This window comes from Nelusetta ayraudi, unplaced genomic scaffold, assembly GCF_046127955.1.
Source record: "Nelusetta ayraudi isolate G7.1 ecotype Tasmania unplaced genomic scaffold, CSIRO-AGI_Nayr_v1 ptg000018l, whole genome shotgun sequence".
Classification (NCBI taxonomy): Eukaryota; Metazoa; Chordata; class Actinopteri; order Tetraodontiformes; family Monacanthidae; genus Nelusetta; species Nelusetta ayraudi.
The window spans coordinates 4,285,107-4,308,494 of NW_027466068.1; the positions used below are offsets into that span (position 1 = coordinate 4,285,107).

Genomic DNA, 23,388 nt, shown 5'->3' on the forward strand with positions numbered 1-23,388 from the left:
GAACTTATCTTCAAATAAAGCAGCAGTACTTGTATGCAAGCGGAGCCCAGGGGGCCCCACATCTCCACGGGAAGAGAGGCGTAAACATCCCAAAAGGTCACATGGCTGGAAAATCCCCACCGTGGACTTTGGGAACGCAAACGTTTGCGCGCAAATAAAAACTTGAGATAGCACTTTTGCAGCCTGACACAGGAAGTCGGTGTTGTGCAAGATTAAAAGTGCAAACCGTGGTCAAAATCCTGAACGACGACGACGAGGAGGACGGCGACAGCAACGACAAGACAAAAACATGCCAGTTTATCAAGATTTAATATTTCCTTTTTTTGAAATGACAAACACACACACACAAAATTGACAAAAACCAATCAATCAAAAGCATCTGATTAAACAGTTGATTTTCCTTTTTTTCCGCTAACAGCATTTCATGATCACCAAGCGCACACCTGCGCGCTCCCGCCTCCCTCCTCGGCCGCAGCCTCTTCAGGCCGGCGCAAAGTTGTCCCGCAGTCCCGCAGAGCACGACGGCAACAGTGCTTCAGTGTGACGACTCAGAGACACAGACCCAATTAAATCAGAGGTGCAGAGGGGGCGCAGCTGTCGGGTGGGGTATTTGTCCCCCCCCCCCCCGGCAGCCTGCACCTGCACCCGTGAGTCTGAGGGCTTTGTAGGAACCAGAAGTCAGGGACGCCTCAGGAAAGAAACCCCCCTGCAAACCCCCCCCCCACCCCACCCCCCCCCCGCCCCCCCCCCACCCACCCATACACATACACACAACAAAACACAAATAAAACTATGGAATGACTTAGTGAGTCGGCAGGCGGCCGACAACTGCTTCCAGTCTATCAAGTGTTCACATAATCAACGTACAAGTTGGAGGGAAAAAAAAGGAGAAAAGAAAATCTACCTACAAAGCACGAATCGGTCATTCTGCATGTCAGAACAGTTGATGCTCTGACTGCACTGCAACACACACAAATGGAAACTACAACGTGAAAAGAACAACCAAACAAACAAAAAAACAAAAATGTAGTTTGTGAGTGAACTTGCGTTTTATCTGGGACAGTGACGGCAGCCTTCTTACATTCTCTTACAAAATTGTTGATTGAACCAAAAGAAAAAAAAAGAAAAGAAAAAAAAAAAGGGGGGGGGGGTGTCAGGATAAATGTCGTTAGTGATGAAACACCTGCTGATTGCTAAATGCTGAAAATAGACTTTAATTTGCAGAGAAACGGGGCCAAACAACGCTTGGGGAGCCTCTCGCCAGTGGAAACGGTGACGGCGACTTGGATCACCCGACCGGCCGTCCCAGAAAGAGCCCGTTTCCTACCGGCCGATAATGCCTCAAGAACTGAAACGTACATGTGTGTGTGTGTAAAGCGCAGGTGGGGGGAGGGGAGGGGAAGAAGAGAACAACTGTTGACCGTCTAATTGATGAGCTGACGGACGCACAGGGCGGATCATCAACCAGCGCCGGCAGGAAGTGGCTCCTGCGGGCGCAGGAATGTGCCACATGGTCCGTCAGTGGGTGAAAGAGTTGTTGTCACAGGTGGGGTAGTGGCTGGGGGTGGGGTGGGGGGGGGTCGCTGTATGGGGGCGGGGCGTCCCTCAGTTCTTCAGCATGGCCTCGTAGCTCTGGAACACACACTGCGACACCTCGGGAGCTCTGCACTTCAGGGAGACCTGCGGAGGAGATGGGAGGTCAGAGGTCGGAGGTCACACCGCTCCCAAAAGCACTTGTCTCATGCACCCTGTTGAAATATCTCCCGCTGACGGACGAAGACTCGAGGCAAAACCTCAGGAAAAAACAAACTGTACGCATCCCCAGCATAATCAACCCTCGGTTTGCCTCTGCCATGGTTGCGTCGTATCCACAAAGGTTTTAGCGCACCCAATGAGTCAGAAGCAGCGTAGTGCTCTAGTAACCCTGCCGCATTTTGCCATCTAGATCGACCGATATATTGCAAATAACATGCGCATTTGGCTTCCTCTCTCCGAACAGAGACAGTTGCAAGAATCCCCACAGCCTCAGGTCTCCGTCAAGAGGCAGTAGAATGCCCCCCCCCCCCCCCGGCTCCAGGTGAATGCTATATGATGGCAGATGAGGCAAGATGGTTCTTTGGATAGTGAAGGTTGCCGACCCCTGGTTCATATTGAATGTATTATTATTATTATTATTATTATTATTATTATTATTATTATTATTATCATTATTATTATTGTCATAGATAGCATGAAGGCAAAAAAAAATTCATTTTAAATGTCAGAGATGCTTTTTGCGGCTCCCAGTGTGTTCTCTTCTGTGGGAAACGCTTCCAAACGGCTCTTTTCAGTGTTCAAGGTTTCCCATCCCTGTTCTACTGTATAGACAATATCGTTGGAAACAAGCGGTGAAGCGGATTTCGCATAAAACGGGAGCATCAGGACGATGTTTTGCCTCATTTCCTCTGAGAGATTACATACAAAGCGCCCATTTTCTATTAGCTTTTACGCAGCCCTTTCAATACGCACAGTCAAGGCTGCGACATGAGCGCATACTGACTGATAGGAGCCCCTTCCGTTCAGACCCACTGCTGGCTGGCTGGCTGGCTGGCTGGCTGGCTGCATTTACATTTGGCTACAGAAATCTTCTCACTGCCCAGCGGTTTGCCCGGCAAACAACGTGCACGTGCGTTATTGTCAGCCCTGTGGCGAAAGCCGATTGTGGAGGCATTAAAAAAAACAAGAAAAGATAAGAAAGAGAGCAAGAGAGACGTCGTCGGTCGTATTGTGACTGAAGGATACTGAGAACGAAAGGAGTTGAAGGGCGCCAGGCGTCAGATGCCACCGCATCGATCCACTGCAGTGGAGTGCAGAGTAAAAAAAAAAAAAAGCAATTATATGGCAAAGCTCGGCAAGTGATGCATCTGTGTACTCAGCACTCTTAACTAATGCAAGCTGTTGCTGCTGGCAGCGGCGGCGGCTCTCTCTGCTGTCGTCGCCGAGGCAGTGAAGTAGTGGGGGAGCGAGGGATTAGGGCGATTAGGTTGAATCGTACGGGAGATAGAGGATTTATTTTCACCCGTCTCCCTTTGCCCATTGTGAGGACAATAAAACTCCCAGTGTACATTGGCACTTGGGAAGATTTTTGTCTGTCGGTGAATTTGGGGCCGTCAAGGGAGAGGCCGACTGTAAATTGTGATCAAGAATTGCAGGAGTCTTAAAGGAGAACCTGTGGCAGGCCGTGCAGTGCATGGTTCTGGCTGGTACAACAATTAAGCAACAACTAAACTGACAACATAACTAACAACGGAGCAAAATAAATAGATAAATAAACCACCACTATTATTAATTATTATTATTATTAAAGGCATCTCGAAATTAAAATAAATCAATGACTTAATTTAGATTTTTTTTTTTTTTAAATATAAGAAAATAGAGCCTGTTCCAAATCACCAAACCCATTCATTACCATTAATGCGATTGTGGTAAAAAAGGAGTCAGTTTAGAACGAGGCAAACAGAAGTTCGCTGCCGTTAGGTTTTTGTTGTGGGGGGGGGGGGGGTGAAAAACGTCAGTCACAAGCAGCAGCTCTCCGTTTCTGTAGAAAGTCACTTAAACAAAAACCCCACAGCTCAGGAGCTGCGCAGCAGTGGGGGGGTAGGTGCGGGTGGGGGGGGGGGGGTTTGGGGGCAGCCAACATCACTGGTCGTGCGGTTGCCATGGGGACAGGAGATAGCAGATGAGAACATCATGCTTCATGTCAAAAAAGAGCAGTGGCCCAATTCTCGGCTATAAAAACCATGAAGAATATATGAGCTGCGGGGGGGAAGCAGCTGCTGGCAAACTTCAAACGCCCTCTGTCTCCATTAGTGACAAAGGAGAGAGAGAGAGAGAGAGAGAGAGAGAGGAAGACAGACAGAGAGAGAGAGAGAGAAAAGACAGAGCGAGAGCGAGAGCGAGGAGTCACGTGAGCAGCAGGCAGAGGAAACTGCTGACTGAGACTGTGAATATGCAGAGAGCCGCGACTCCAATCTGAAGCTGCGGTCACACTCGCTGCACCGCAGTGTTGCCATAGCAAGTGAGACTCGGCTCAGTCGCTGTTCTCACGACTGTACAAAGTGCTTTGAGACGCCTTCGGATGTGATTTAGCGCCGTACAAGTAAAAGCTGATTGATTGATTGAGGACAAATGAATTTCTCATTCAGCTCATTCATCTCACATAATCATTCTCTGGCGTGTTTGGAAAGCCGGTTGGGGCTCTATGCAGCGCATAAAGCTCTTCAGTCCGGTCCGCTCAACTTGAAGAAATTATATTAATAGTAAGTGAGTCAAAAAATAGCTGGATTTCATCCATTCTTTCAGTGTTTTTTGAGTCATTTCAATAAAGAGATAAAAACCGTGGGGCAGGGCTGTGCGATGAATCGGCTTGAAATCCAAATCAGATTTTTTGGTCGTAACAATGTTAAAAAGAGGAAAATCGATTTTCCTCTTTCACGCTTCCGGGTTGGCGCCTCTTGGATACCGTAGAAAATCGAGTTTTCAGAGAAAAGAAAAAAAAAACAAACTGGATTTTATTTTTGAGCAAAATCGCCCAGCCCTACCGTGGGGCTTCAAAGACATATTTTGTTACGAATATTGTTTTTCTATTTATCGTGTTGTTGTGGATGTTTTTGTAATTTCTGTAAATTACATCTGTAAATGTATTCCTTTGAGTAAAGGGGCAGATTCTTCTTCTTCTTTCTGCTCTCTTTCCTTCAGGGAACGTTGGGAACGTTTGTGTTCGTGTGCAATTCCAATTATAAAATAACTAAAATTAAATTTTAACGCTTTTGTTCATTTCCAACTGACATTAAAGCTCATGTTTTCTACATATCCCAGGATATATGTACCTGTTGGTTCTCTCTGATTGTACAAAGCGCTTTGAGACGCCTTTGGTTGTGATTTAGCGCTGTACAAATAAAGTTTTATTTATTTATTTATTTATTATTATATTGTTTTCTCCTATGAGGTGGCTCACCAAAACTCTCCATCCATCTGCTGCTGCTCCGCCGCCCCCTCTGTCAAATTTTACTGCCCACTGTGGCCCCACCAGTCAAAAAGTTTGCCCTCCCCTGCGTCAGGCTACAGTGAGGCTGTATTCACGTCAAGCCTCTGCAACAGACTGATGGAAAGTGTCGTTTCCAAAGAGAAAGATGAGAGCTACCGTGTGCGCGGTATTTTGGATGCGAACTATCAAGTCCCGGGGGATTCACAACGCTGCTGCTGCTGCTTGAATATAAACCTGCCAGTGGGCTGCAGTGCTGTATTTTCCAAAAGAAACATGTCTTCACACCCTGATAAATGAAGTTTTTTTTAAAAAAAAGCTGTCAGACTGGCAAAAACTGGTCTAGACAGAAAGCAAACACAGACGCATCACAGCTACAACACGTGTCGGTGCTGATCTGAGAGCAGCCCAAGAGCCGAGTGAGCAGGAGAGGGAGGATCGCGCCAAGGTCGTCGTTCCGCCGCAGCCGTGCAGGATCTCTCAAGTGAAAAGAGTCCATCATGAGAGGCCGACATGCTGACAGAGGTCTTACACGCAACACAGCAGTCGACGGCACGAGTGCACGAGTGAGCCACCGACGCAGCCATCCAGCCGGCCTCCCCTCGGGATTCCTTTTTGTTGAAATTGGAAGAGTTTGAGAGTATTAGACGAACAAAACTGAATCCAACGTGTGATTAAAGGCAACTCTGAGATCGCGCTGATCATTTGTTTATCTTTCATAGCCGCTGCATTCATCAAAGTGTGTATTAGCTAATTGAATGTGCCCTTCCAAAACTTCCGACTCCTCTCTTTAACAAAGGTCCCGACGACTCCGCCTTCACTTTTATCTTTCTCACTGAACCGACAGAGCTTCAGATGCGTCAACGTCCTCTCATTGTTATCTCTATTTTTGTTCTTTCATTCAAGAGTCAGTGAACGTCCTATCAGCTCGCAGCTATGTCACCCTCACCCCCGCCCTCCTTCCACCGCAGTTCCACCCAATTCTTGTCCCTGCGCAACTATCTTCTCAGTGCAGAAGATTCAAATGTTACCTCCTGTAGCGTAAACAACGTCACGCGGCGCTGTTCTGATCCCATCCTGGCTTTGGCACTACCTCTGAAGGCAGAAACAGTTCGACATCCCCCCCCCCTGAACTTCTGTTTAACCTAACTTGCTTGCACCTGAGTTATACTGTTGTACTCTGACAGCATGTTTTTAAACAAATGTATCAAAAATAATGACACCCAAAGCGTTTAACTATTTTTTAACGTAAAAATACCACAGGTATATTCATTCACGATTTAAAGGGTATATGCAGTGTTTATCACAGATAAATACCTTAAACAGATTTCTTACAACTTAAATCGAGTTAATATGCCCTAAATAACACAGCTGATCAGTGATAGGTGAAAGAGTGTCACAATTCAGAATAATAAACGCTAGTATTGACGGGGCTGTAATTCGCTGATTACTGCCGTAAAGAACGCATTTACCTTAGTGAACTATCGTTCGCTAAGCTAGCTTGTTCCATGGTTATCCGACATGCGAAAAAACCTACGATGGACTTGCGTCATAGGCTGTTGATTAACAAACAAGTAAGTGTGTAATTCAAAACATAACTCGGACATATCTATCCTGGATGGTATTTGTGAACTCCTCTCTGCGGTGCGTGACGAGACAGCGACTGCGGGGTGTCGGGGTTTAAGGTGTCATCGGCCTCAAGTGCTAGCATGGAATGCCAGGTTTGAGAGAAGGCTACGTTAGTTTGCACCTCACGTGTTTCGCTGCTTCATTTTCTATGAAATATTACTAAACTTTGGAAACTTTGGGTCGGAGTTTTCGAGCTTTTGCAGAGAGGAAGCTGTTCTTCTTCTCTGGTCTTTGCAGGAAGTAAACAACGAGCGACACCGCCACCCTCAGCGCTCAGTACTGCACTGCAGGTACGAATGAGCATGTAAGCGGCTGGAGTGTGATTTTATCATTCAGCAATTTACAATAACAATAACTTTGGTGGCGACAAATTTACGTCGTCGACGCAATCGAGCGCGTCGACTAATCGCTGCAGCCCTACGCCCCGCGCACATCCTCGTGTCGGGATGTGAATGCGGGAACAAAGACGGAAGGTCAACCATTGCCTCCAATAGCGAAGAAGGGCGAGAGGCAGATGTATCACTTGATCGGGAAAGAAGCTGCAGTTACACTAAATAACAACGGCATAAACACACACACATTTTCTAATAACTGATTTCTCCCCCCCCCCCCTCCACTAGCATTTATCTGCTAGGCCAACATGGGGTGCAGTCAGTCTTGGTTCCGGGATCACAGCCTGCCTCCCGTCACCGTGAGTTGTACTTTCACACAGGGTACTCACCGCGTAGTTGGGGTTCCCCGCTTGCACCCGCAGCTCGGCCAGCACCCAGATGCCGTTGGTGAGCTTCATGGACTGGTAAAGCATGTCCTGACCCTCCACCGTCCGCTTGGCGATGGTGAAGACGTTGCTGCCCTGCAGCTTGTTGGAGGCGGCGTCTGGTGGGGCGACCGCGATCAACGTTAGCGGATCAAGTCTCCGTCACGAGTCTTACCTCACAACACTGACACGGTCTCGACAAAACGCCCGCTCACGTCAGAGTGACAAACTGCTGCGAGAGTTAAATCTAGCAGGTTTAGGCAGGATTAATGTTTCCTCTCCTCCCTCCACCCCTTCAAATCAGTCTCATGCTGTCCATGCAGCCAATATTCAATTTAATGCAGAGTAATCGTCCTCCGTCAGCCTCTGGGCTGCTGCTGAGCCCCAGTGGGAAGTCAAATCCTCTCTTTTTGTTCATGAAGACAAAAAAAAATTGAATCTGTGGGAGGAAATCTTTATTGAGCCGTCATTAGGAATTCTCCTCCCTTTCAGCCACTCTCATGCTCGCCTCTGACTAAATTATCACACATGAATAGGAGCTGCGGCCGACAACTTTTCATCTGGCGCACTGGGTTTGATCAGTGAGGGGTTTGAATCTGAGGGGGGCCGCCGCAGGGAGAGGATCCGGCATTACCTGAGTTGAGATGGCAGTCTTTGATCTGAAACTGTGACTCGTTTTCATTAGGAATGTCTTTCCACGTGGCGAGGAACACCTGCCGCTCTGCGGATGAAAAGACGGGAATTAGAGGCTCCGGAGAGAAAAGCACAATCCAATAAACAAAGATTTAAATGACTGAGGCGCCGCCCAAATTCATGGAATGCTAGGTGAGCTTCACGGAGTTGAGTGTCCACAATTTACTGTGCAACAATACTATCAAATGACAACAGGGTCAAAGGCAGCTCAAGAAGGGAACACCATGACCTCCAGTCACACAGCTGTCGTCATAACGCTCCGATCAAAATGTCGCGCGCACGTTGTATTCGACATCAGGCGCAAAATTTTGCCGCTTCGGTTTGAGAGGTTTGGTTCAGGCGAGGCGAGAGAAGAAATGTCTGAGTGGTTTCTGGTGCTGTGCGACCCCGCACGGCCGCAACCAGGCAGAACGGTGAGGTGAATACATGCAGGGGGGTGGGAGGGGGGTGGGGCGAGGCCGATGTCTGGCTACATGTTTGACGTCAGCTTCCAGGCTTTGGAATGAAGAGATGTGGCCGAGAGACACTCACCCATCTTGCCGTCCTCTACAAACAGCATGCTGATGGGGTACTGGCAACTGAAGTAGAACACGTCAATGCTGTTCTTAATGGCCACCTGCGAGAGTGATCACAGCCCGGGGGGGGGGAGGCGAGGAGAAACAAGAGATGATATTAGTAATTACTCTTCCAGTGCCACTCCGGGATGCAGACGGCAGCATGATGATGTCGGCTGTTTATTGAAGGCGGCGGCTCGAGCACGGCTCGAGGATCTCAATCTTTGGACAAAGCCGCCCGTGGAACATTGTTCCGTGTCCAATCACATTCGAGACCCTCGGTGACCGCGCTCAAGCTTACGCAGTGGGCATTTGGCAGAAACGGCAGCATAAACGCCACCTTGGCGCAACCCATTACGCAAGACGTCTGAGGCGACGAAGACGACAGCGGCCAGTTGGGTTCTCGCTCGGTAAAGGACGAGAGATTTTCAGCCGGGGGGGGAAAACAAGAGAGGAGCACCTCATGCATTTTTCATAAGGGTGTCTGATTACCGGGTGCAATGCAGGAGAACCAGTCACATGGTCCGGCTCCCCCTGCATCGTACACATGCAATAGTCTTCCATTTAGAACACAGCATCCGAAGGGACTCGTAAAATCTTGTCAGGCAGTTTGTTAGTAATAATAATTTAAAAAAAATAAAATAAAAAAAGACAATGTTTTAGGTACAGCTAATGCTAATGATGGAGTTCCCAGATCGTTCCGGGCAAGGAACATTTTCACCTCAGAAGAGGGACTCTTGCGGTTACAACAGGAGCCATGAAATGTAAATAAAAATCGCACAGTGGCTCACTGGCGTGGCTGCGGTGACAGATGACCACCGGCCGTTTCCATGACCATGAGGCTACGACCAAGAGGCATCCCTATAGAGATTGTACGAGGAAGAGGAAATGCATTGTTTTATGTCACAGTCTGAGAGAAAAACAGGAATTTCTTGCTACATATTTTTGCCTGCGAGCTCCGGCGCCTGCTCTTTCAAATACACGACTGGCGCATTTCAATGCAAAGATCATACACTGCCAGACACACTGGCAACAAAGGTCTCTCATCTAAGGTTCGCCTCTGCCTTAAAAAAAAAATAAATTTGAATTTTGTAAAAGCAAGTGGCACAAAACTGCGGGGAAAAAAATGTATAGCTTAAAAAAAAAAAAAAAAAGACACCACCAAAATTAACCTCTGATATTATCTTCTATTTTCAAAAAAAATGTAATAATTAAATAATCACGATTATGAAGAACAATCTTCCAAAAAGAAAATGTCACCGTCAAAGTCAACGGAAAGGTCAGAATGGCGACCGAGGGCGGCAGAAAACAAAGGTTGCTGCATGACCACTAATGACGGCCAACCCCCAGGCCCCTCCCCTTTCCCCTCCCCCTCCTCCCAGCGTTCTTATCTCCTGTTTCCAGCTGCTCGGAGCACTCATCCTCCATTCTGCCCAGTTAAAAGAAGCGTCCAGATCAAAACCCGCCAAACCCCGGCTGGACCCTTACTGACCATTTATCACAGCCACTCTGAAGGCTGTTTCATCTTTTTAATACCGTCTTAGTCACAACTTGAGGATTCAACGCCGCAGGCAAATAGAATTTAAAAAAAAAAGGATTCTCGTTCCGCCAGTTGAGCCAAAACAAAGAGTTGAGAGTTTGTGAGAACCTGCAGGTTGGTTAGAGGGTCCATCTTCATGACTGGTCCCACAGTGCTGAGGGGAAGACTCACTTCCACACTCTGGTTGGGGCTGAGAGGAGTTAGGACCTGGAGCGGACCAGCTGGGGCCAGACCAAAGCTGCACAGAAGCAAAGAGCAAAAAAATTATTTAATTAAAAAAAAAAAAAAAAAGAAATGACCAGAACGTGACTCCAGGCAGGCAAACTATGTAAACTAATTTATTTTTCACGCTTGATGGACTCAGTAAATGTTCACGATGAGACACAATGTGCTGTGTTCTGTTTTTATATGTGCTGTGCTTCACTGTGAGGCGATAATGTGGTGCATCTGCTTCAACACCGTTCAGTTCGGCAGGCAAACGATAAAGCAGTTTTCACTTTAAATCTGAAACTACAATGAACAAACTGCAGGTATACTTGGAATACCTGCATTTTGTGTGATACCAGCAGTTCGCCTTGTTATCATTTTTCTTTTTTCTTTTTTACACACAGTGAAACTTTAAGGCCCGGTTTGCACTTGGTCACTTGCAACCGTTTTTGGGGATCGTATCGCAAGTACGCATCTTGATTCTGTTGCACAACCTGTTCGCACATGGCATTAACATGCGTCTCGAGCGTGCCACTTGTGATCGCATTAGTGCATTTTTAACCACTAGGGGCGGTAAAGCGCAAAACTACGGCTAGTTTCACCTGAAAGCGAATAAGAATCAACTTCCTGTTTGCGGACTATATCAAGTCACTCGTTTTAATTCTACTGCAGCTCGTGCGTATGGATCCGAACGAGGAGTAACGACTGGTGGGACAGAGTGGCGACGACTTCATTTTCGGATCAACAGTGGCTGGCAAATTTTCGGATGCAACGTCGCACATTTAATCTCATATGTGGGGAAACTGCGACCGCTGCTCCACTGACAAAATACGCTAATGCGGAGTGAAATTTATTAGCATGCTAATAAACGAGTCTAACAAAAATGATTTGTTTCCACTTCTTGTTTATAACTTTATAATGACGACGCCGGGAGGTGGGGTGCCGACCAAGTACGTACACAGGAGAGGTGAGTGGAGTAGGCGGTCGTTAATTTGGACTGAGATCGCATTCTGTTCGCACGTCCGTGAGGAATGCTATGCTATGCTATGCTATGCTACGCGTCGAAACCACCTCCCGAGGTGGTTTGAGTAATCGGGACGACAATGCGGATTTTGGGCTGTCTCCACTTGGTTACTTCGTGTGATTTTTGCCGATCGGAATACGAAAAACGCTTGAAATGACAAAGTGCAACCAGGGCCTAAGACACAGTTCAGATGGGCAAAAGAGTTTTGGTGGAACGGGGCACGGCGTGGTTAAAGATCAACCTGTTTCTGTTGAACTGGACGGCAAAGTCAGTCATGACACTCATGGCTTTGTTGGTGAGGGTCATCTCCATCTGGATGACGCCGGCCCGGCGGGCAAACGTGCCGGAGATCTCCAGGCCTTTGGCCTTCATGGCCGGGAGCCAAACCTGCAAAATGAGACCATCAGATGCGTCAGTTCCCCGTTAGCGGCTGTCTTGTTACATTATCCATCGTGTCCCTTTAGCGGAGGATTAAAAAACAACAACTACAACAACTCACTGTTTTTGGGGGGCTGTAGGCTCCCGTGGGCATGCCAACGCCGCCCCCAAGGTCAAACAGGTCGTCCAGACCGCCGCTCGCAGGGGCGGCGAAAGACGCCGGCATTGCAGCTGGCGGTGCACCGAAACCAGCTCCCATCTGTGGGGTTTAAAGAAAAAAAAAACACACACAAAAAAAAAGGCAACGAGTCGTATCATGAAAAATTCACTTTCACTTTGTGAGGCAAGTCTCAGGCGAGCGGCGCAAAACTCACCGCAGGATTTCCTCCGAGGTCTCCGCCGAGCTGCGGAGGAGGAGAGAGAAACACAAACTCAGGTTCTTTCCTGCTGGCGGACCGAAGCGGAGGGATGAAGGGAAATCAAAGTCTAGGAAGTATCTATGGGTTCATACTGTCAACAAAATGAGACACTAGTGCAGGAGTTTGTGAAGTTACGTTACGCAACGTTCACATTTCCACGCTGGTCGGACTGAGAAACTACTGAAATCCAACAAGTGTTGTGCAGAAACGACTCCCCAAGTGTGTTTCCTGCGCTGTCAGTGAAGAATTGAGGGTGTCGTGAACACACTGTGGACTCGTCACACACAGGGAGTGTTAAACTACTGTGGGGAAACAAAACTTTGAAGGGAAAAAAAAAACAACAACTAAAAAAGCACAGGCAAGATTGCCAGAATCTTGGCTTCAGTGGGGTGAGGAACAACAACAAGCCGCGATGTGCACAGGGACGCCGGTGACTGCTGGCTGGGACTAGTCGACGGGAAAAGTGCGGACGCAGCACCACAACAACAAACATGGGGCACACAAGAGGGGCGCTGGAAGGCCGACGGTGGCAGGTCTGGGTACCTGGTCCCCTGGACAAACCTCGGTGGGGCTGTAATCAGGGGTGGAGGGGGACTGATGGGCGAAGTGGGGTGACTGAGGAGTGTCCGTCCGCAGGGGAACGGGTGGCTGATGACATGAGAGACATCACAGAGTCCGCAGATAAGAGGAGGGGAGAGACGGACCGGAGGATTTCAGTCTTTCTGCAGATACGACTGACGGGTCGAACACAATGAATGAATGAATGAGGAGTCAGTGACGCGGTTGCGAATGGCAACTCGAGGAAATAAGATGTAGCACTGATGATGGAGCTGATGGAATAAAATGGCCTGATATGGATGTGTTTGTGTTGTGCCCTCTCCCTCCCTCGGTGCAGTTACCGGCTCAGACTCGTCTCCCATCTGCAGGTGCAGCGTTAAAGGAAGGAGAGCACAGGGGTCAAAGGAAAACAAAAGACGAGTAGAAAAAAGTCTGCATTTCAATGCTTTGTGCATGTTTGGTTTCCTTGGGGCAATAATAGCAGTTTTTTTTTAATAGACCACACACGTAAACCGAGTGGTAAAGACGGCCCAATCAGGTTGAGTTTGGCTTCAACTCATTTTTCAATAGGACACAAGAAATAAAAGTTCTAATGACTCACTGATACTAACCCGAATACACACCGCCTGAATGCATCAGACAATGAGTTGAGTTGAGTCCCCTCACTACTGAAACTGAAGTCAAATTCTTCTTTGAGAGCTGCGAACGCAACTATGGTCACGTCACGGCAGCGGCTACAAGAGCAGCCCCCTGACAAACAGCGTTATTAGGGATGCACCGATACCAGTGTCGGGTACCAGCACCAATACCAGGGTTGAGTACTCTCTTCGTAAAATACGGCCAATAGCCGTTGTGTGTGTGTGTGTGTGACAAGTTTGTGAAATGTTGTGTTTGTACAGTGAAGCTTGTGACAGTCGGCCCGTGTCGTGGAAGACACCCCTTAATATTAGACAGTGTGCCACTTTCAGAACTCTTAAAGCACAAATTACAGACTGGATATTGGACAAACAAACGTGTGAGCACCAGCTTTAGTCTGGGTCAGTCTTGCGTGTGCAGTTGTATTGTAGTCCAAGGCTGGTGCGTGTGCAATAGTGTAAGCATAATTAATATGCATGAATGTTTATGGACTTTTTTATTTCAATCGTTTTCATATCAATTGCGGCATCATATTGTTGGATCTTTTATGTCAATTGTTCTTTTTATGTTAATTGTTGCATTGTTGGAGACTATGGATGAAATCTAGCAGCAGTGTGAAGTCCGCCATATTTACACTGACTACTTGTGTACTCAGTGTTTATCGATACGCACTGTCCTGTCTAAATAAACCCATTAAATAAAATAAATAGAAAAACATGCTGAGGAATGTTGTTCAAATAACATCTATGGAAAAATGTAAAAAAATAAATAAATAAATAAAAAAAAGTCAAAGTAATTCTATATTGTGTGATGGCCTTATCAAGTACTCAGCATCAGTATTGGTAAGTACTGAAATGCAAGTACTCGTACTGCTATCGGTGCATGCCTAGTATCATTCACCAGACACATAGAAGAGGCAAATCGGGGGGGGTTTGGCGGGGTGGGGTATGGTTGGTAGTACCAGGCTGTCCAGTCCGCCACCAAGAAGATCCACAGCGCCCATCTGCAAGCCGGAGGACGGCGCAGGTGCAGCGGCGGTCGCAGTAGGGGGCGCCAAGTCCAGATTAAGCAGATCTCCCAGGAGGTCACCCTGGGACGGGATGACAGCGGGAGGTGCCTCAGGAGCTCCGGCAGCAGAGCCTGTTTCTGGACTGTCCACGCTCTCACCCCTGACGGAAGCAGAAAAATAATTTGATTGCGTTGAGAAAGAAAAAATAAAAAAATCTTTCCTGGTTGGTTAAAAAATTGCATTCTGGTCCTACTCTGAAAGGAAAATAGTGACTGGCAATGCTTTTAAAGTATTATATAAGCAGATATAAACTTAATAGTTACTGTATTATTGTACTATATTGTACTATTACTATTACTATATACTACAAGTAGTCTATTATCTTGTAATAACTTACGATCCACCACTGCCAGGGAGTCTCTTGTGCTGGACGCCTCGGCTGCCCTCGACGAAGGCACTGGGGGGCTTGTGGTAGACGGAGGCCAGAGTGCCGATGTGGCAGATGAGCTCCTCCAGCAGCGTGGGCTCGATCAGATCCGTCTCCTCGGAGATCAGGGGCTTCTCGGCCAGCACCACCTCCTTGGCGGCCACCGGGTCGGTGGAGAGCAGGCGCCAGTAGATGTAACCGCGGTCCCTGAGGTCTGGGTTGTCGGAGTCCTGCGGGAGGCCGAGCGGTCACAAGGGTGGGGGAGGCGACACGCTTGATTAGGTTTGTGCAATGTATGAGGAGGAGGAGGAGGAGGAGGAGGAGGACATCACATGTCCACAAATCAGCAGCAAAGCTTAGGTCCTTATTTCCATCGATCAGTGTTGTGCAAGAGTGCGGCGATCGCGTTGTAGCTCCCCGGCAAACGCATCCGAAAAATAGCGGCGGCTCGGAAGTACAAACCATGGCTCCAAGTGTATTACTAGCTGTCAAAAGCCCTCATCTTCAACCATGCTAAATAGCTGGTCGTCCACCTTAAGCCATCGGGTCGTCTCTGGCCACTTCTTGCATTTATCGACCGTCGCGGCAGCTTCTTTGGCATCCTTGAAGGCTTTTAAAACACTGTCGTGGCGATGCTGCTTTCTGAGGCGGCTAACAACGCTTGTGGTGAAACCCCACGTTCCCAGGTTTTTGGGAAAACGACGCCCTGATTACAGCACAGGTAGAGGACGTCCATGGAGAAAGGGAGCGCTTGATTTGTTTACCCTAGCCCCACTACTGCACAGCACTGGCAATCTACGCAATCTTGACCGGAGCTTTTATATCAGAGCTATTTTTAATAACATCGGATTTATCGGTATGACGTCGTAATTCCTGATATCGGCCCGATATTTAGCCGGAACCCACCACCAATTCTGTCTTTATTTAAAATAACTCGTCTACAAGACCATTACAAGCACAAACTAATGTTTGGAGAAGTAAAAGCCTGACGCTGCTCAGTAATTCAGTGGGCAAGTGAAAGGCCAACATCCATAAAGTGGCGAGCACAGAAGAAGTGAACAAAGACAGATGAGCAGGGTGAGGAAAGTCTTGCAGGATAAAGGTGGGATTTGAAGGAAAGCAGCATTCAGCTGTCTGTCTGGGTCTCGGCTCTCACCTGCGTGGCCAGGCTCAGCACCTGCTGCACCAGCTCCTGCGTCTCGGTGGGCTTTTTCAGGAACAGTTTCACGATTGCCGTGAGCAACTGGAGCTGCACCTGCACGCAAGCCAGACACACAAACGCATGTTGAAACTGCACCCGCGTCGCCTCCTGGAGGCATCTGATGAAAAGTGAACTACTGAAGCCATCTTTCTGCACGGTAAGGGGAACAAATGTGTCTGAACCCAGTCGATAAAACGGTTCTCGCTGTTCGTCTCTAGTGGCTGTTATTGTTACTGCGGCTGAGGCTCGACGAAGAGGAAATTCATAAAGTAGCGCAACATCCAAACACACCTGGGTGCTCTCATCGTGGAAACCCTCCAGAAAGCTCTCGAGCAGCTCGTCGGCGTTGTCGATGCGCTCGGCGTACTCCCCCACGATCCAGATCATGGCAGCCCGGGCCTCCGGCTCGTCCAGGGAGTCCAGGTTTTCACAGAGGGTGGCAATCACACTCTCGTACCTCAACAGAGGACACGCGAGACATTGCATTCACATGCGGGGGAGGTTTCAGCGTGAATAAAGACAACTATTGAAGGCCTGCGCTGAGGAAACTAAAGTCCACTTCTGAACCAATGACAACTGTCGGCTGATGTGAAATAGAGACTTATGCACGTTCAACAGCAAACTACCAACTGTAACGCACGGGAGGAAGGGAGGAATAACAAATGGTTGTTCTGTCTCAATTAGACGCACAATGAAAGCGGTGATTTGGTTTAATAAAAATGGCACGTGTATAATTTCAGACGTATTCTATGTTTGAAAGACAAGAACGAGGGGAGACTGAGTGGGTCGTGACTCCTGAAAATGAAGCCTTCAGGCAAACCAAGAGACCTTGCAAAGTTTAGTCTTTGGAGACTAACACACACACACACACACACACACACACACACACACACACACACACACACACACACACACACACACACACACACACACACACACACACACACACACACACACACACACACACACACACACACACCTATCCAGGCCAACTGTTAAGTTTCTGTTCACCGCAGATGTTGTCTGGAGGTAACGACATTTCTTTATGGCAGCAGAGTTAGAAGAACTGCACCAAACGAACAACATGGCATCGGCGCCCCCCCACACACACACACCCTCCCCCCCGCTGCGGAAACAACTCACTTGTTTGGGTACTTGCGGAAGATGTCCTTGATGACGACAATGGCCTCCTGCACCACGTAGTTGACCTTGGTTTGGATGAGGTCCAGCAGTGTGCTGACACAGCGCTCGGCTGATTGCTAATGGGGGTGGGGGGGTGTTAGAGAAATTAGAGGGTTAGGGGGGGGCAAGATACTTTCATGTATGATCAATTTTGATATTTTTGATTTAGCATTTGAGATTCATGAACTATAGCACACAAGCCAGGATAAAAAAAGACCTAAAAAAAACATTTGGAAAACAAACAACTGCTGATCACGTGACCCCACCTCCACTTTGATAGCGCAGCGGCCGATGGCTCGGACCGCTTTACGGACAAAGTCCACGTCCACCTCGGTGGCGTATTCCTTCAGCTCAGCCAGCACCTAGACAGACAGACAGACAGACAGACAGTCAGACGTGCTTGTTTGTGCAACCCCAGTTACCTGTGGGAAGCCACGCCACCGCTCGGGGGGGAGGGGGGGGTGTTTGTTACCTGGGCAATGTTAGCTTGAGATGCTAAGCGAATCATGATGTCCAACTTCTCCAGTTTGACGTAGATTGGGTCGTTATACTTCACAAAGAAAACCTTCATCTCGTGTTTCAGGATCTCCGGGCTGAAAAATGGGGATATTATTTATTATTATTATTATTATTATTATTATTATTATTATTATTATTATTCACATACTCAATGATAAAAATAATTTAAAAAAAGCTACTCCACTGCAATCTAATCTCCCACACATTTACCGTCTCTGCACGATGAGATTGATGTTCCTGAGGGCCACGTATTGCAACTCCGGCTCGGCGGACAGGAGGGTGACCAGAGGAGGGGCCAGCTTCTTCAGCAAAGTGCCGTAGTAGTCCAGGTCTTTGGGCAGCATCTCCATGAACTTCATCAAGACTTTCACGGCCGACAAGACCACGGCAGAGTTGGCGTGCGACAGCCGCGGAGTCACGCGCTCGCAGATGCTGGTCCAGGTTGAGAGTGTGGAGGGCGAGACAATGAGCAGCAGACAAAATAAAATACTAATGATAAACAACTGAGCACATAGATGTAAACAGATGACAAATAGTTGAATCAAATTTTTTTTTCTTTTTGATTGATATATGTTTTATACTCTATTGCACTACATGTTGCTGTAATTATGTGAATTTCCCCAATGTGGGATAAACAAAGGCATTTTAATTCTGATGGCGCAGAGGTGAGGGAGTTTCCGTGGGACGTCTTTCAGCCGACGTACAAAGCAACCAGGTGTGAGAAGTGTGAACAGTGTTTCAGCTTTAAGCCGCTACCTCTGGGACTCGCGGTCATCGCGGGGCGTGTAATTGGCCAGGCAGTCCAGGATGAAGATCTGGCCCCACTCTGTGCACTCGTTCAAGGCCGTCAGCAGCTTGTTGATGGTCTGGGGGTTCAGGTCCAGCAGATTGCTGTTGGGGTGAGACTCTGCTATCTCTGACAGCGCTGCCACTGCATTAGCTACAACCTAGAGATAAAGACGGGGGATGAGGAGCGGGGGGGTGGGGGGGAGGGGTGGTAAGTGAAAAAACTAGTCAGGACATTAAAGATAAACAGAACAAACCTGAAACTGCTACAACATAAATGGTTAATGAGGACATACAGAACACCTGAGATACTCAGTTGATGCATACAGACACATGCTTGACTGAGAAAGGGACCCTGATTCATTGTGTACGGGAATGTCCTAAGATATCTGGGTTTGTCTGCAGGCTGAGTAAAGTTCCCGATGTTCAATACCACCGGCACAGCAAAGCTTTGTATTTTAGAGGCGCATCCGGATTGTTTCTCTATTAACTCTCAATGCATTTCGGACTCCTGCGAGCCAGAAGGACGGTTGCTCTGTCTTGGAGAGAGACTGAAGCATCCTCTACACAATCTGGGATTAAGGAGATGGCAACGTTTGTTATGTTGGAAAAGCTGACCTGTGTAGTCAGGGGTAAAGTGCAAGAACTTGAGGAGATGTGGGCAGACCGGGCCCCCTTAATGGACTTTCTCAAGCAACAATAGATTATACTGGGCATAGAGTGCGACAGTCTTATTACTTATTGCTGATTTGTTTTTATTATTATTATTATTATTGATGTGTTTTTGATGTGTTTTGTTTTGTTTTTGTGTGTGTGTGTGTGTGTGTGTGTGTGTGTGTGTGTGTGTGTGTGTGTGTGTGTGGAAGCAGTGAGTTCAGTTTGCACTCTCAGCTGGCATATATGTGGATGTGTTCTGTACGTTCTTCTTGAAAATTAATAAAAACATCAACAACAAAAAAAACAACAGATAAACAGAACAAACCAACGCAATGAAGCGAAATGGCCCAGTGTGAACGGTAGCATGAGGCTCATCGGTGCAGGGCTGCAAAACTCAATCAACACAAAGAGGACAAACGGGCTGCCGGCGGCTCTCCTACCATGGGGTTGGAGTCGGAGATGAGGTCCTTCAGGGTGTCCAGGAAGCCCTGGTCCTCCACCAGCTGGGCGTTGATGTCGTGCAGCTTCGCCACGCACACGGCGGCCGTCTTCCTCACGTACGGGTCTTCGTCCTTGAGGCACTTCCTCAGCGGCTCGCACAGGTACTCTGTGATCTTGTCCACGCGGATGCAGCCCATCGTGCGGACGGCCAGGGCTCGGATGAGAGGGTTGGGGTCTTCGCAGTCCTTCACGGAGAGTCACAGCGCTCGATTTGCTTTATGACGCCACATCAGGTTGCTTTGACATTTAGTTTGAGTTAAAGAGGTTTTGTGGCTAGAATTGATGTCTTAATGACGACCGACATGTCGGGAAAGATTCAACTGCTGAGTGTGGATTGGATGAAATCACGATGAACAACAAAGCATTTCAGTACTGGTATTTCCCACATTACTATGACAGCTGGAGCTTTACCTTCACAAAGGTGTTCACAGCCATGATGGCCATGTCAGGCTGACTCTTGGCATAGTTCATCAGGTAGAGGTAGACCAGCTTCTTCAGCTCCAGGTTGTCTGTCTGCATGCAGTTCACCACGTCTGGGAAGAGAGCGCTGAGAGGGACAGAGGGACAGAGAGAGAGAGACACAGGGACACAGGGACACAGGGACAGAGGGGCACAGGGACACAGGGACAGAAGGACAGAGGGACACAGAGACAGAAGGACAGAGGGACACAGGGACAGAGGGACAGAAGGACAGAGGGACAGAAGGACACAGGGACACAGGGACAGAAGGACACAGGGACACAGGGACAGAGGGACAGAAGGACAGAAGGACAGAAGGACACAGAGACAGAAGGACAGAGAGACAGAGGGACAGAGGGACAGAGGGACAGAAGGACAGAAGGACACAGAGACAGAAGGACAGAGGGACAGAAGGACAGAGGGACACAGAGACAGAAGGACAGAGGGACACAGGGACAGAAGGACACAGGGACAGAAGGACACAGGGACAGAGGGACACAGGGACAGAGGGACAGAAGGACAGAGGGACAGAGAGACAGAGGGACAGAAGGACACAGGGATAGAGGGACAGAAGGACACAGGGACAGAAGGACACAGGGACAGAGGGACAGAGGGACAGAGGGACAGAGAGGTATACGTCACTTCAGAGCCGAGCAGCGGCGGAGGAGTGGCAGTGCGAGCGGCGCTCCCCTCAGGCCCACCTGACATCTTTGCCCACTGTCATTGATGCAATGACCTTCTTCACAGCCTCCTTCTTCTTCTCTTTCTTGTCGCTGTTCAGCTCGGCCTTGAGCTCAAAGATCTCCCCTGAAAAAGTGAGACGCAGCAGCGTGTGATTGGGGTTGTGGGGGGGTGAATGGTGAAAACGTGCTACTTTTCATCCAGTCTCTCTTCTCCTGCACTCAGGCTCGAGGCAGTTTTCTAATCCGTGTGCATTCAAATCACTCCATGCAACAAAAAGCTAAACTGTCAATTTTGGGCTTGGATTTTCAGCGACGTCTCAGAGGCAACGTCAAACATTAATCACTTCCAATCCGCCCCAAGATGTTGACGACAGACTGCGCATTACACCGCGTACACACCAACAAAGTGTCTCATTAACTTTGTTGCCTCAAGCAATCCGGTGAACATAAACTACCATCAGCAAGCATCTGTTTGCATTTCCCTGAGCCGTGTGTGGGAACAGCTACAAGTTGTGGTGTGGTGTGGGGTGTTGCGTTGCGGTTGGAGAAAGCCTCATTCATACACAGCAAGACACATCTAATGATAATGTCATATCTTTTGAGTAGTTCAATACACTTTGACTGGCGTTCATATTTTGTCAGTTGGATGTTGGTCCATAATTTAAAGTCAAAACGGTCAAACTTCCCCGGTGAAGGCATTTATCTAAACTGGTTTGAACGATTGCTTTGTTTACGTGTTTATTCTAATTAGGAACTCTTAAGAGACGGATGTGATGAGCATTCCGTGTATGAACCTGAATGCAGCAGGTGGTTTTCTTGAAAGCATTTTCCCGAGACCTCTCATTCAAACAAGGTGGATATAACACGACAATGCATAACTCGTACCTTTCTTTGTGGTGGTGAAGTATTTGGAGTCCGTCATCTTGGATCCAAATTGTCGATTCTCCTGGATGGATGAGAGGATGAGAAACACACCAGTGGAATCTTTGCTGGGAGCAACAGGAAGGAGTGGAAGTGCAAGCGAGGGGAAAGAAACGGAATTCCCGTCGTCTGCTGAACAAACAGCAACGATCAGAAAACACAAGCCGTGCCCGTTCCAGTTTCATATCCAGCGACAGTCAGCAAAAACATCCACACTGACGCGACGCAACTTGCGGTCACGCTGTTCCACTTCCAGCGATAACAGATAATTCCATGAAAAGCGCGTTACAAGAATGTTGAAGTGTTCAGCAGACTTCCATTGACACCAGTCTTGTGAGAATTAATGTGAACAATTGCGACAAACAATGCATCCCATGAATTCAATGTAAACTATTCCTTCGTGTGACTTTGTAGGTGGGGTAAATATGCATATAACCAGCCCGACTACAAACACGTATTACAGAAAAACAGCAAAATCTAGGTAGTCACAACGTCCAGTGTGTGTGCAAATAACATTCCAGCAAAACAGCGAACACAGTTCGGATTAGCATCACATCACGCTCGACCAAAATGCACAAAAAAAGCTAATTTGGTATTAAGTATAATTCCACTGTGCCCATGTTATAAACTATTCATAAACCGAAACTATAAACTTCATTATTCAGGACGTTTCATGTAACTGTCAACATCTGATAGTCTGTTAGCCTCAAGTTTCAAACTGACGGCGCAACGTTAGCTTGCGGGAACGATAGTGATTATTGCACAATACTTTCTTATAGAATATCACTAGGACTGACACGAAGCTAAAACTGTAGCATCTACAATAATTGTTAAGTAGCATCAACAACTATCTGGGCAAACACACCTAAACTGTCCTGCCAACTGGTCCCTCAAGTGAATGAAAGCTACCCGCGGCAGCTACAAGCTAACGGGACGTTTAGGCTAGCAAAGCGGGCTCTGTACTAACCGACCCAAATGGAAAAACTGCTAAATTAGTAACGGTACGCTTTGACAGGCTACGACGAAGCTTTGTTCAATTACTCACGCATAACTGATTCGCCCATTCTTGCATGTTTGCGGTGGTTCGCGTTAGCAATTATACAGGTGCTAAAGGCTAGCGGTCTGGCGTGCAGCTCCCGTCAGTGTCAGCTAACGCCTGGCCACCGCACAGCTGAGACATGACCTTCTAAGAACAGGCTTAAGACGGAATAGTTAAGCTCCTAATCCATCAGCCCCGGTAAAAACCTTACCCACAGAATTAGCGTGCCCTCTGGAGTTAAAATTAGGCCGGTCACACAATGGACTTTTGGGGAGGAAGATCTGTACACTTACCGTGACAGGCGTAGTAGTAGGACAGTGACGGCCTTTACTCCCCTCCCACTCGATTTACTTCCGTCTTCCAGTGAAACGTTTGCAAACAGACTTCAACGTCATACATCTCTGAAGGAGAAGGAACTTGTTTGCCAGGATAAATAAGTAACAATTTCCACCCTAGTCTTCTTCCATGTTTATAGGCTCAAATATGACCTCGGAGTTTGAATCAATAGTCATTTTAGATGTCATTTTCTATGAGTCGTTTGCCCAGAACGCATTCCAAAGTATGACTTTGTTCTGACAGGAATGAA

The 23,388-nt window shown here is 47.8% G+C and overlaps 1 protein-coding gene across 5 annotated transcripts; it reads right to left on the reverse strand.

Annotated features, from left to right (window-relative positions):
• Positions 1-737: 737 nt before the first annotated feature.
• Positions 738-23,242, reverse strand: ap1b1 (adaptor related protein complex 1 subunit beta 1). 5 transcript variants are annotated; one of them, XM_076025949.1, is made up of 23 exons: positions 23,096-23,242; positions 21,728-21,788; positions 20,861-20,966; positions 20,112-20,247; positions 19,640-19,885; positions 18,513-18,703; positions 17,967-18,188; positions 17,710-17,830; positions 17,504-17,599; positions 17,199-17,314; positions 16,347-16,512; positions 16,011-16,109; positions 14,825-15,084; positions 14,380-14,587; positions 13,124-13,144; positions 12,180-12,209; positions 11,927-12,064; positions 11,669-11,814; positions 10,305-10,434; positions 8,634-8,718; positions 8,044-8,130; positions 7,374-7,528; positions 738-1,680 (listed from the first exon to the last, which is right to left on the reverse strand). In XM_076025949.1, the coding sequence occupies exons 2-23, from the start codon at positions 21,762-21,764 to the stop codon at positions 1,606-1,608; spliced, it is 2,871 nt and encodes a 956-aa protein (XP_075882064.1). In that variant the 5' UTR covers positions 21,765-21,788; positions 23,096-23,242; the 3' UTR covers positions 738-1,605. The 5 variants fall into 5 exon arrangements, with proteins under 5 accessions (XP_075882064.1, XP_075882065.1, XP_075882066.1 ...); XM_076025950.1 differs by having other exon boundaries at positions 23,014-23,104; XM_076025951.1 differs by lacking the exon at positions 23,096-23,242 and adding an exon at positions 23,018-23,041.
• Positions 23,243-23,388: the final 146 nt, after the last annotated feature.